The 13912-nt window shown below is 38.6% G+C and overlaps 1 protein-coding gene across 1 annotated transcript in view; it reads left to right on the top strand.

Moving 5' to 3' along the window:
• The window catches only part of PTPRM (protein tyrosine phosphatase receptor type M), a 1084438-nt gene that overhangs the window by 586695 nt on the left and 483831 nt on the right, over positions 1 to 13912 (top strand). Inside the window, exon 11 of the mRNA XM_042782070.1 lies at positions 3556 to 3658. Coding sequence (XP_042638004.1) covers positions 3556 to 3658 — 103 coding nt within the window. The remainder of the gene's footprint in view (positions 1 to 3555; positions 3659 to 13912) is intronic.

Here is a 13912-nt window from a genome sequence, read left to right as displayed (position 1 = left end):
TGCCAGAAGAAAGAAAAGGTCTGTCCTGGAAGAAGTGCAGCCAGAATGCTCCTTGGAAGCAAAGATGGCCATACTTTATCTCACCTACTTTGGTCATGTTGTCAGAAGGGACCATTCCCTGGAGAAGGATGTCATGCTTGGTAAGGTGGAAGGTCGACGAAGGAGGGGAAGGCCTTCAATGAGATGGATTGACACAGCTGCGACAATGGTCTCAAGTATAGCAAGGATTGTGGAAATGGCGCAGGAGCAGGCGGTGTTTCATTCTGTTGTGCATGAGGTCACTATGAGTCGGAAACGATGGCATCTAACAACAACAACAACATGTTCTATCTGAGTTCTTAAGAGCTTGCCACCAGCCATCTAAGGTACAGTTGGTCTCTGTTCACCTGGAACAACAGAAAAAAGGAGAGTCAGGTATAAAAGGAAGATATGGAATATATAGTGAATTGCCACCTTGAACAGCAACCTCATTTACCATGTGACTGGAAGAACTGAATCGTGCTCAGCTACCATTACTGAACATTTTTATCAAAGATTCTATAGAAGAATTCTGATCAAAAGGGAAGAAATGTGGAATAGAATTTTAAAATTCCATGTACTCCATGCATCCTAGAACCATGAACTTTGGATGAACTTCTAAAACTACTGCCCTGAAATAATCATTACTTTAACCAAAAAATATTCCCTGAAGTCTTCTTAAAACCAGACAGTAATTTTGCATGCACAGTAAAGTATGTCTGCCTTGAACATTATGTTTTTTAAGAACTATACCTATGGGATCTGGAAGAGATCCATATTTGTACCCATTCCAAAGAAAGGTAATCCCAAAGAATATGGAAATTATCTAACAATACCATTAATGTCACACACAAGTAAAATCTTGCTGAAGATAATTCAAAATCAGTTGCAGCAGTGTATTGACAGGAAACTTCCAGTTATGGAAGCTGGATTCACAAGAAGACGTGGAATGAACCTGTGGCTTCCATCCAAACAAAAGATAGGCATATGAGCTGAACATTTACCTGACGTAGATACACTCCTTGGAGAGAACAGCCATGGGAGAAAAAAAGACAGTTTATGCACAGGGAGACAGCTCGGGGCAGGAGTACATGGAGAGATGGATACAGGGAAGAGGTAACTGGGGAGGAAGTGGGAAGGGAGCTGTTGCATTGGGGTAAATTGTAGTCATTGTCATGAGACAAAGTGTATGTTAACTGTATGGAAAGTGAATTTGCTCCGTAAATTTTCACCCATATCACAATAAAAAAAAGAGGATGTGGAGTGAGGGATATCATTGCTTATCTCAGCTGGATCTTGGCTGAAAGCAGAGAAAACCAGAAAGATGTTTGCCTGCATTTTGTTGACTGTGCAAAAATATTCAACTGCATATACCATGACAAATTATGGGTAACGTTGAGAAGAATGGGAATTTCAGAACACTTAATTGTGCTCATGAAAACTTGTACATAGACCAGGAGGCTGTCATTTGAACAGAACAAGGGGATACTGCATGGCTTAAAATCAGCCAGGGAGTGTCAGTGTTGTGTTCTTTCACCATACTTATTCAATGTGTATGCTGAGGAAATAATCCAAGTAGCTGAACTATATGAGAAGAACATAGCATCAGGATTAGAGGAAGACTCATTAACAACCTGCAGTATGCAGATGACACAACCTTGCTTGCTGAAAGTGAAGATGACTTGAAGCATTTACTGATGAAAATTAAAGACTACAGTCTTCCATATGGATTACACCTCAACATGAAGAAGATGAAAATCCTCACAACTGGACCAATAAGCAGCATCACAATAAATGGAGAAAAGTTTGAAGTTGTCAGAGATTTCACATTACTTGGTTCCATCATCAACACCCATGGAAGCAACAATCAAGAAAACAGATGACACTTTGCACTAGGAAAATATTCTGCAAAAGATCTCTTTAAAGTGCTGAAGAGCAAAGATGTCTCTGAAGACTAAGGTGTGCCTAACCCAAGGCCTGGTATTTTCAATCACTTCATATGCATGTGAAAACTGGACAAGGAATAAGGAAGTCCAAAGAAGAGTTGATGCTTTTGAGTTGTGGTGTTGGGAAAGAATACTGAAAGTACCGTGGACTGCCAGAAGAATGAACAGATCTGTCCTGGAAGAAATGCAGGCAGATTGTTCCTTGGAAGTGAGAATGGCCAGACTTACTTACCTACTTTGGTCATGTTGTCAGAAGAGACCATTCCCTGGAGAAGGATATCATGCTTGGTAATGTGGAGGGTCAGTGAAAAAAATAGGGGGGGGAAGGCCTTCAATGAGATGGATTGACACAGTAGCTACAATGATGGGCTTAGGTATAGAATTATGAGGCTGACGCAGGACCGGGCTGTGTTTCGTTCTATTGTACATGGGGTTGCCATGAGTTGGAGCCAATTCAATGGCACCTAACAACAGCAACAACATACAGGATCAAATTGACAACAGCAATTTTTAAGATTAGATGGGAACCTTAGGGGGCAGTGAACTTATGTGAATGGAGGAGCAAAACTCAGAAAAGGAGTGTGAGAATGGTTGCACAACTCAAAGAATAAATGTCACAAAATGGTACATGTTTGAAAAAAAAAAAGAAAAAGAATCTAGAGAAGAAAGAATGTCATAAAATGGCCTTGGAAGTAGGACTCACAGTGGGAAGAGAACTAATATTTGAAAAATTATATATGCCTGGCTCTTTATATCTATTATCTCTTTGGATTCCCATGGTAGCCTATGGGGAAGTTTCCCATGTTCTTAAAGATGAGTCAAAGCTCCAGAAATAAAATTAATGTGCCCAAGCTCCTATAACTGGTTGGGAAAAAAAGTCAAACTCTAGTCTTTTTTCCTTCAGTTCCTGTCTAAGTACTCTACCTGAGAGCCTATTGTTGTTCTTGTTATGTGGCGTGGAGTAGGACCCCACCCATAACAACCCCTCCTTGGGTTTCCGAGGTAGTATCACTACAGAAGTAGATTGCACCATCTTCCTTCCAAGTTGCCACAAATTCCAGCAAGCCATTCCCGCTATCACAGTCTGGATTTTGGTACATGGAAAAACCTTGTCTTAGATGGAAGAACTGTAAAATTCATTTTTGTGATCCTAGAGATTATTTTTTAAATATGCATTAAACACGATGTAACACAAAATGTAAACATTTTGGACATCTATCTATCTATCTATCTAATTGCACAGATTATAAGTATACAACACAGTGAATTTTCACTACCCTCATTTAGCCAGAACCCATATAAAGAAATAGATTATTATTCCCACCTCAGAAGCCCCTTTTGTGTCCTCTCCCAATTTAAACTCAAGGTCATTGAAGTCAGTATCCATTTATATTGACGATAAATAACAGCTCAATAGAATATTTCCCTCATATTCTATGTAGGCGTATACATAAAGCTTTTTCTTGGTCAGTTAATAACTACCATTTAAACTAAATGCTCTGTGTTCTTAATGTTCTTTGCCAAAAAAGATGGAAAGAAGACTGAAAAGATAAACTGGAAATAATGTCTCCCTTTGTATGCTTTTTCCCAGCACCCTCCATGCCAGCATATGAACTCGAGACACCTCTGAATCAAACTGACAGCACCGTGACAGTCCTGCTGAAACCTGCGCAAAGCAGAGGCGCTCCTGTCAGGTACGTGAGATGGGTGGCTGGCTAACACAGAAGAAAGTTCTCAAACTGATCATGTGTTTTCTAAGAATTTGTTACAAACCTCAGTCAGCATGTAAAATCATATCTTTATTAGCTCTAATTAAAGGAAATAAGAGGAAAATGAAAGTGCTTTGATGCGGGCTGTTCAAGTATTGTTTAAAGGGTTTGATTCTTATGCAAGTGGGTTGTCCTTTGAAGATCAGAAACAAAGCCCCAGTCTGCAGAGTAGGTGGCTTGACTTCTAAAGGGTGATTTGCTGGAATTTAGGAAGCTAAGGGCAGATGACATTTCTGTCCTGAACTATTTTCCTTAAATGGACCTTTATTCTGTTTACTTGAGGAATCGAGTCAGGTAACTTAGTAAATTGCCTTATTTGTCAGTTGAATGTGTGATACATAATTATTAAAAGAAAGAAAAAAGAAACATGATTGAAAAGAACATTGTGAAGTCTTCATTTGAACACATTTTAGCTTATTATCAGCAACTAGGCCCACTTTCTCATTTCATGATGATTTGTATAGCTTAAAAATTATAAAGTGTTACTTTTACAATGAATGGATAAAGTAAATTTATCCTTACTACCAAGGAACAAATGAATGCCTGAATAACTCTTGAGTATGAACTAGTCATAAGCTCATTAATCGATATAAATGAAATTTCTGCTTCATTCAGAGGAAATTTAGATTTTCTACCTTTGAATTATCAGAACAGATTCCCTTCAAAGTAACCTATTTGAATAGATTACACCAAGAAAATATTTATATTCACAATTAAGGCTATACTGTTTAGGATTTGTTGCTAGGTTTCTTCTGTAGAATTTAATTTCATTAATGTTTTGAAACCTGGCTATATTTTATCATGTTTTCACGAAAGTACCATAGACAATCAGACTTTTTCCTACTTGTCAAATCTCAATACATAAATCAGATTTTTTAAAAAAACATAATATTTGCTGATAGTGACATTAGATTAGAGTGAAATCAGAGATTTTTATTTGAAAAATTTACAAAATTTTATGAATTTTTTTTTTCTTTTTCTTGTTGAATTCCTCAACATAGTAGTTCATGTAAGGGATTTTGGCTGGAGTTTCTGGATGGTATAAACAGTTCAGTACTCAGCCACTACGGTTGGCGGTCCAGGCCCACCCAGAGGTGCCTTTAAGGAAAGGTCTGGCATTCTACTCCAGAAATGTCAGCCATGGAAAACCTTGTAGTGCATGCTTCTGCTGTGACGTACCCGGGTCTCCATGAGTCAGAATAGATTCAGTGGCAGCTGGTAACTAGTGGTCATTTTCTAGATGCAGTTTGTTGGAAACACTATGAAAATTCAAAAGCTCTATTCTGAAAAGATGATGCCTGCAAAAAGGACAAGGAGGCCACATGTTCTGACCTCCTAGAACCCCACAAGAGGAAGGCAGAATCACCATCAATAGCCCAAGGCCTATTCCTAGAAGGCCAGACATGCTGCCTCCCTCCAGCCCTTTCACCAACCATTCCTCCCAAAGCACCCACCACCTCTCTCCTGGGTTCAGTAATTTGCTGCATTGGCCACACAGAGCTCACAGATTATGGGGTTTATTAGGGAAGCACCACAGGCTATAATTCAAGTTCAGGAAAAAATCCCAGCCCACCGTCCCTTACCCAACAGTCTCTCACAGTCTCTTTCCAGCAGTGCTGGTCCCTCGGTGTCTCACTCAGTGATGCATGTCTCTTGCGTCTCTTTCCCAGCAGCACGTGTCTCTTTCCGGGGTGGGTGTCTCTTTCAGCAGCACGTCTTCCTCAACCAGCAGTCAGAGAGAGTTCTGCCTCTAGGAGGCCTCCTTTTGACCCTGGCAGGGTGGTCAAACTAGCCAATCATAGTGTCAGAACTCTAAGCACTTGAGAACATTTTGTGCCACTCCCAACAGAAATACTCCAGGTGGACAACTTCAGCAATCAGGAGCTCCTCAGTTGCTCATAGAAAATCCCACCTTGGAGTTTACAAAGACTTATGGGTGGAAAAGCCACACTAAGTAATTTACTACACCGCAATGCCACTGACATTACCTCGGCCTTTGGGTTCGTCTGTGCATTTTCTGAGAGTTGTGCTAACCTGATTATTCATGAGTTGGCCCTATAATACCCCTGTGTACCTGTGGCCATTAGCCAGGTTTTTTCACTCTAGAGAAATGAATGATTATGAAATGAAAATTGAAGCTCTGACCATGGCCTTCCTAGCCTCTGTTTTTTTTTTTTTTTTTTTCCCTTTTCTGACCACCCTCAGCAATAATAGGTGTGTAGTTCTGGAGTCACTGTTTTATGACTGAAGCATCATGAAAAAATGAACGGCTAAAAGTCACTCAACCTTAATGCCTCTGAATTGAAGGAAGCTGAGACCTAGCCATTTTTCAAAAACAGCCAGTTATCCCTGGTCCTACTATTCTCATATAAGCTCTTTTTACAGATGTTCTGTTCTTGTTACATTCTGCCTTCAAGCTCTTTCAACCATATTTCTATCCACATCTGTTTATAGATCTTTTGAAGTTTTAAGTTTTCAAATATGTTCCTTCACATAATCTAAATTAACCCTCTCCCAACTTCCTACCCCTTCTTAAAATACCAGTTGTATTCCAAATTACTGTTCTTTTTTTTTCTATCATATGCATTACTAAGACATTATTTTAATTAACTTTTTTATTATGATTTGGGTAACAGTTTACAGAGCAAATTGCTTTTCCATTCAATAATTTATACACATTTTTGATTTGTGACATTGATTGCAACCCCCATAATGCAACAACACTCTTCCCACTTCCTCTTTGTGTTTCCCACTCCCATTCATCCTTCTCTTCTATCCATTCCTGCCTCTGAGCTTTATCCTTGGTCAGATGCTGCCCTTTTGATCTCTTACGATTAATTTTTCTAAGAAGTGCATACCTCCCTGGTGTTATTGTGCACCTTATAGACCTGTCTGTTGTTTGGCTGAGCATTGAACCACAGGGTGGGTTCATTTTCAGGATTGCAGAGTGTTTAAGGGCCATAGATTCCACCAATCAGACCAGTAAGCCTGGTCTTTTTTTATGATTCTGAGTTTTGTTCTGCACTTTTCTCCCACTCCTTCCAGGACCTTCTGGTGTGATCCCTTTCAGAGTGGTCAGCAGTGGTAGTTGGGCACCATCTAGTTCTTCTGGTCTCAGGGTCATGGAGGTTGGGGTTCATGTGGTCCATTATCCTTTGGACTGATTGTTTCCTTGTGTCTTTGATTTTTTTTCTTCGCTCTTCTTTTCTTCAGATTGGGACAGACCAATAGTTGTGTCTCAGATGGCTGCTCACAAGCTTTTAAGACCTCAGTTGCTACTCACCAAAGTAGGAGATAGAACATCATCTTTGTGGACTATGTTAGGGCATTATTTCTTTCTTATTTACTCTTATACATCTCTAATTGTTTTAGGAGACTATGGGACTTTTACAGATTTGCTCAGATGAATGTCATCAAGCCTTCTATTTGGTTGTCTATAAAAATTCATGTTCAAATGCTTGTCAAAATATCCAAAGTGCCTAGTTTCACAAGAGATCTTATGTCATCATCAGGCCCAGCTCTCTAAATTTCCTAACATTTCAGTTGATATGATTGCAGTTGCCATAATGCACATTTCCAAGTTCAGTTCTTCTCTGCTTTTATTAATTATCACCTAGTTACTAGTTAAATGCCCTTTTAATTTGTCAGGGGCACCTTGAGTTCTACCTCTGTTTGTGTTTGCATCTTGAAATTAATAAATTTACTATCTGGTTCACCATCCGAATCACTACCAATAATTATTTTTTAAAGCTAGAAGCAAGATCGATTCCTGTAGAGACACAATTCTGTGAGTATTGCAGGAAAACCCACTGCAGAGATCCCTTTACTGGAAAGATGCCTATCTTAAATGGGTAAATTTTCTTGGCAAAGATTTGAGAAAGGAAGTTATCACAGTCTTACCTCTCAAAAATATTTCTTTTTTTCTCTTTTATGGAAACGTGAATGTTCTCCTAAAGTGACTCATTATATAGTACAACATAGCGGAGCTGATTTTCTTTTGAATAGTTATAAGACCAACATATCTAGAAAGGTTAGTTTTTTGGGGAAAAAATTCCCATAGTACTCTCAAACTAAATGCGTACATTAAAATTTCAAGATTTCGCTTAACATTTAGAGAAATAAGAACCCTGATTAGGGAATGTACATTAAAACATTTGAGCACATCTGGAAATTTGCAAAATGCACATGTAATCAAACTGCAATACAAGAGTGCTTTTCCCAAACGATAAGATAAATAATAGAACAAAGAGTAGAAATGGAAGTGAACATCTGTTTTCTTTCCTGGATTTTGCACAGTATTATGTGTTCAAAAATACTGTCACTGTGTGATTTCCAAAACCCATTCTTTCAACTGATTTGATTTTTTAAATCCATATTCATTGATGTTGAAAATTTGGTTGTACTTCATTTAATGCACTTCACAGTAAGGTGGTTGTGTATTGATTCCACTACAAACACTCAGCTTGGTTAATGCAGATTCTTAAAATTGTACTAAATGTTCAGTGTAAATGATTGTTGTCCTTATATTGATCAGCACATCAGTTCTGTCACATAAAATTATTTAAATCCTTATATGGCTAGTGAAGAACACAAATTCCCTCATTCCAGTTAGTAAACTAGTGTCTGGAACAGAATTTTAATGTCTGTTCATGGATTCTTTTTTTTTTTTTTTCCTTTAATAAGAGAGTTTGCTTAGCTTTCTTTCCCTCATTTAGAATCACCTCATTTCTCTGGCTTCTCCTCTCCACTGTGCATTACATGCAGACATAATCTGACTGGGAAAACCATTGTAATTTGGCACTAACAGAGCAGCTCTAAATAAAGAATGAGTTTTACACAAACTGTTGTGTTTTTCTTACACGAACAAAAGTGTTATCTGTGATTCTATTCATGATATATTGTGTACAGTTGCCTTCATTAATGATGTTTTATATCTTTCAATGGTTTATACGTTGAAACTCGATCACAGTTTTGTGCTTTACATGATACTGTCTTCAAATGACTCTCATTTTTGTTCTTTAGGCTTTGTTGTTTCATCTGTTCATAAATGTTTTAGAGCTATACGTCTTGTTGTTCTTGTTGTTGTTGTGTGCCGTCGAGTCGGACCCAACTCATAGCGACCCCTCCTTGGGTTTCCGAGGCAGTATCACTATGGAAGTAGACTGCCCCTATCTTCCTTCCGAGGAGTGGCTGGTGGGTTTGAACCGCCAGTCTTCTGGTTACCAGTCAAGTGCCTTAGGCACTATGCTACCAGAGCTCCTATATGTCTTCTTTATAAAAGAAATTTATGCTTGGATATGTTATTTAAATGTTCTGGTATTGGTTTCAGTGAAATTTAAAAGGAGTACTGGTAGCATTAGTGCCTAAGGCACTTGACTGCTAACCAGAAAGCTGGCAGTTCAAACTCCCCACCATTCCTTGGAAGGAAGGTTGGGCAATCTACTTCCATAGTGATACTGCCTCAGAAACCCAAGGAGGGTCGCTATGAGTTGGGTCTGACTTGACGGCATGTAACAACAACAACAACAACACCATTTTAAGTACTCATTCTTTGATTCATTCATTCAGGAACAACGTATCAAGTGGGGAATATATCCATTACAGTTGTATATTCATTGTGATAGGGAGGTGAGCAGTTATTGCTTCAGTAACAAAAATATTAAAACTAGGTTCCTAAACAAGTGATTATAATTCTAATTTATGTCAGCCACTTTGTTTTTCTAACAAAATCAATCCAAATTAGTTTAATGCTATGCTTTTATAGTCATTGGTAACTAATTATACTATGTTGTCCTCATAACTGAATACTTCCTTAACAATTATATATAAAAAAGCAATTTATGAAAAGTTCTGTTAGCTGATAATCATAGCAGAAATCTTAATGCTAATATGAATATTGCTACATTGTGAGTAGGTAAAAGATACAGGCATAAAGAATGGAAGAAATTTTCACTTTCCTTTTTTCAAGGGTGTATCCTAGGTCATTGTAAGAATTCAAATGAGTGGGGAATATCTCCTGTTAGTAAAAGGCAAGCATAAATGTTTTATTTATCCAAAATATTTCTGATTAAAAAAGAAAGACTTGTATCATAGAACAACAGTAGTTTCATATATGTCAGGAATTTATTTATATATTTTAATATAATAAGTCCAAATTTTTATTACATTGATTTTCCAAGACTTCATTCTTCATGTAAATTTTGCAAATATATTATTTACTTTTACTCCTCTCTATCATTTTTTTCTTACGCATCTTTGCCTTATAACTGGAAAATGTATAGGTATTAAAACCTTATTGTTAAGTTCTAATATTTCCTGATTTATTCAAACTACTCGTCAAATCGGAAGGAAGGTTGGGCATTCCTACTTCCGTAGTGATACTGCCTTGGAAATCCAAGGAGGGGTCACTATGAGTCGGGGCCGACTCGATGGCAAATAACAACAACAACAACAAAACTCGTCAAATATTCTTTTACAACAAATTGGAAGATTTAAAATGTATTATAGGTGCATTTTTCCTCATTATCCAACTCTTTGTCCTTTTAAAAAACCCATCCTGTATTCTTGGAACAGATAAAGAACAAATTCTGATTCTACTGAGGAAAACTAGTAAAGCACTTGAATTTGTTTTAAGAAAATTTTTTTATAATTTCAAAGAATGATGAATTAGATCCAAGAGCTGTATAGTGAACAAAGTTTCTTCTCCTTGGGGGCATTATTAGCCCAGGCCCAGGAACCCAGCATTCATGTGAAAGAGGACTCAAGTGAGGGCATCAGTGAATCTGAAACTCATCACCTCAGAAGGGAAGTGAAACAAAGCTTCTATAGCAAACACAAGAGAAGAGATTAGTGTTAATGAAACACAGGAAATAATAATTTATTTTGTTTTTAAAGTTTCTTATATGCTCTGGTGGCACAGTGCCTAAGGCATTTGACTGCTAACCAGAAAGCTGACAGTTCAAACCCACCAGCCACTCCTTGGAAGGAAGTTTGGGCAGTCTACTTCTGTAGTGATACCACCTGGGAAACCCAAGCAGGGGTTGCTGTGAGTTGGATAAGAATCCACAACAATGAGTTATATTAGAAATTATAGTTGTTGGCATAGTTGGATGTTATGAGTTGTTGTTCGATGTTGTTGTGCCAGCTCCAACTTCATGACGTTCTTATGTATAACAGAACAAAACGTTGCTCAGCCCCATGCCATCTTCATGATCAAATATTTTAAAAACTTTCTAGCACCCATTTATCTCCCTTTCTATAAGTCCAAGAAACCATCCTCTTGGTTCATAGCGTGAACATTTATTATAAATCATTACTGCTAGAGTCACATTTCTTAAAAGTACATTTAGTCATATCACTCTTTATCTTAAAGTTTTCAAGTGTGAAGTTAAATTTCCTTAGCATAACCTTTGGTACCCTTTGCTATCTTTGCTGTGCCCACCTCTTAGCTCTTAGACCTCATTCCTCATCCTCCCTCCTCTTTGCGCAGACTTGGAGCCTTTCACTCTATTAACCACCTTCTGTAGTTTCCCACATAACATTCTCTTCTCCATCATCATGCCTTTGAGCCTTTGAGCATACTGCCTCCTCTACCAGGAACTTAGTTCTCGTTCTCTCTCTCTCTTTCCCTCTCTCTCTCTCTCTCTCTCTCCCTCTCCCTCTGTCTCTCTCTCCCTCTGTCTCTCTGTCTCTGTCTCTCTCTCTCTCTCTCTCTCTGAGATGCTTCTTTCGTCCTGCAAAGTCCAGCCAGATGTCCCTGCCCCTTGCTGTCTTCTCTACATCCTTTCAGGCAGAGCTGATCACTCCCACTTTTGGACAACCATTGGCCTTTATGGAGCTCTGGTGGTGCAGTGTTTAAGGTATTTGGCTGCTAACCAAAATGTCAGGTGTTCGAATCAAGATGAAGTAATCTGCTTCTGTAAAGATTTGTTGTTGTTGTTATATGCCAATTACTATCATACTCAAAACTGCAATAAAAACTTAAATGTAAATAAGAGCCAGTACCCACCACCAAGTGCCGTCAAGTGGATTCCAACTCACAGTGACCCTATAGGACAGAGTAGTTCTGTTCCATAGGGTTTCCAAGGCTGTAAAGATTCTTTACTCCCTTCTGCTTTTGTGATCCTTCATTTCACCTTCTGCAATGCAAATTTAAAAGCAGCGTCATTTTAAGGTAGCTTCCTTCAGTGTTATCATTTCAAAATCTAAACAAAGCTTTGCTATAAATTAATTACAAACTGTTGAAACTTTCAATAATTAATAATCAAGATCATTATGGTTTAAAATGCAAGCTAGTATCAGATGTCATGCATAGCCTTCTGCAAAAAAGGCCAAGGCCACCATATATTCTGACCTCCTCTAACCCCACAAGAGGAAGACAGAATCACCATCAATAGCCCAAGGCCTGTTACTCCAAGGCCAGACATGCTCCTTCCCTCCAGCCCTTTCACCAACCATTCCTCCCAAAGCACCCACCACCTCTCTGCTGGGCTGGATAATTTGCTGCAGTGGCCACACACAACTCACAGATTATGGGGTTTATTAGGAAAGCACCAGGCTACAATTCAAGTCAGAAAAAAACACTCAGTCTCTCGTCCAGCCCACAGTCTCTCTCCTAACAGTCTCTCTCGCAGCAGTGCTTGTCCCTCAGTGTCTCACTCAGCAATGCATGTCTCTTGCATCTCTTTCCCAGCAGCGTGTGTCTCTTTCAGGAGTGTGTGTCTCTTTCAGCAGCACGTCTTCCTAAACCAGCAGTCAGAGAGAAAGAGACTTCTTCTGCCTCTAGAAGACCTCCTTTTGAGCCTGCCAGAGTGGCCAAACTAACCAATCATAACATCAGAATTTTAAGTACCTGAGAGAGAGCAGGAAACCCCCAGAACATTGCTTTGTGTCGTGCCCAACAGAAATACCCCAGGTGGATAACTTTTATAATCAGGAGCTCCTCAGTTGCTCACAGCAAATTCCACCAGAGTTTACAAAGACTTATGGCTAGAAAAGCCACACAAAGTAATTTACTACACCGCACCTTTTAAACAGGCAGACTGACTCTTTCCTCCTTAGGCATATAATAAGAAGGAAAGTGTTCTAATATTCAAATAATAATTCTCCTTTATACATTACATAACTGTGGACCTGAATTAAAAATGAACACCATGATATAGGGAGAGAGTACATACTTGGTGTTAGCTAAACCTACTTTTGAAAAGGTTCCAAGCACTGTGCTAACCACTAGGGATATGTTGAAGACTATTACTGGCTCTATATGCAAGGTGTTAGCAATCTAGAAAGGGGTGCAGGTCCAACATGTAATCCCCAGGATAAGGACCTGGATCACTGACCCCTGAAGACACTAGAGAATGGAAACTTGAGAGAGCAGATAACTCTGGAACAAAGTAATGGAGTCTTAAGAGATGTTCAAGGGCTGTATGTGATGTGGAAGCATGTTATTGGGGAGGGTACAAAAATTTAGAGAGGCCCAAGATGACAAGAAGGACTGAGTTAGTTGACGTGATCTGGGAATAAAATTATGATATAGTTACAACTGGAATGAAAGAATAGAATAAATAAGGCAGATAGGATCTAGATTGTACAATACTGTGGGCTCCATAACAAGGAGTTGATTTATACTTGTGGCAGGGATTCAGGGTATTCAGGTAAGGAAAATAATATAAATATAATATAAATAACATAAAGATCATCAACCTCCTCATCCCTGGAGTGTGGATTAGAACATTTAGTCTTTTTAATAATTTATTTGATATTTTGTTGTTTTTGTTGAGAATATACACACCAAAACATACACCAGTTCAATCATTTCTACACATACAATTCAGCGACGTTGATTTTATTCCACAAGTTGTCCAGCCATTCTCACCCTCCTTTTCTAAGTTTTTCCTCCTGCCACTAATATAAACTCATTGCTCCTACTGTTCTTATCTAATCTTTCAAGTTGCTGTTGTCATCGATCCCATAGAGATAGTTCTTAAAAGACCATAATGCTGAAGCAGACATTTCTCACTAGTTAAGCTACACTACTGTTTGATTTTGGGTTCTCTGGTAGCATAGTGGCTAAGACACTTGCTGCTAACCAGACGGCTGACAGTTCAAACCCACCAGCCACTCCTCAGAAGGAAGGTTGGGCAATCCTACTTCCGTAGTGATACTGCCTCGGAAACCCAA

This window comes from Orycteropus afer, unplaced genomic scaffold, assembly GCF_000298275.1.
Source record: "Orycteropus afer afer isolate SDZICR_OR568_19922 unplaced genomic scaffold, OryAfe1.0 scaffold00234, whole genome shotgun sequence".
Taxonomy (NCBI): Eukaryota; Metazoa; Chordata; class Mammalia; order Tubulidentata; family Orycteropodidae; genus Orycteropus; species Orycteropus afer.
This window is presented reverse-complemented; position numbering and strand designations above follow the sequence as displayed.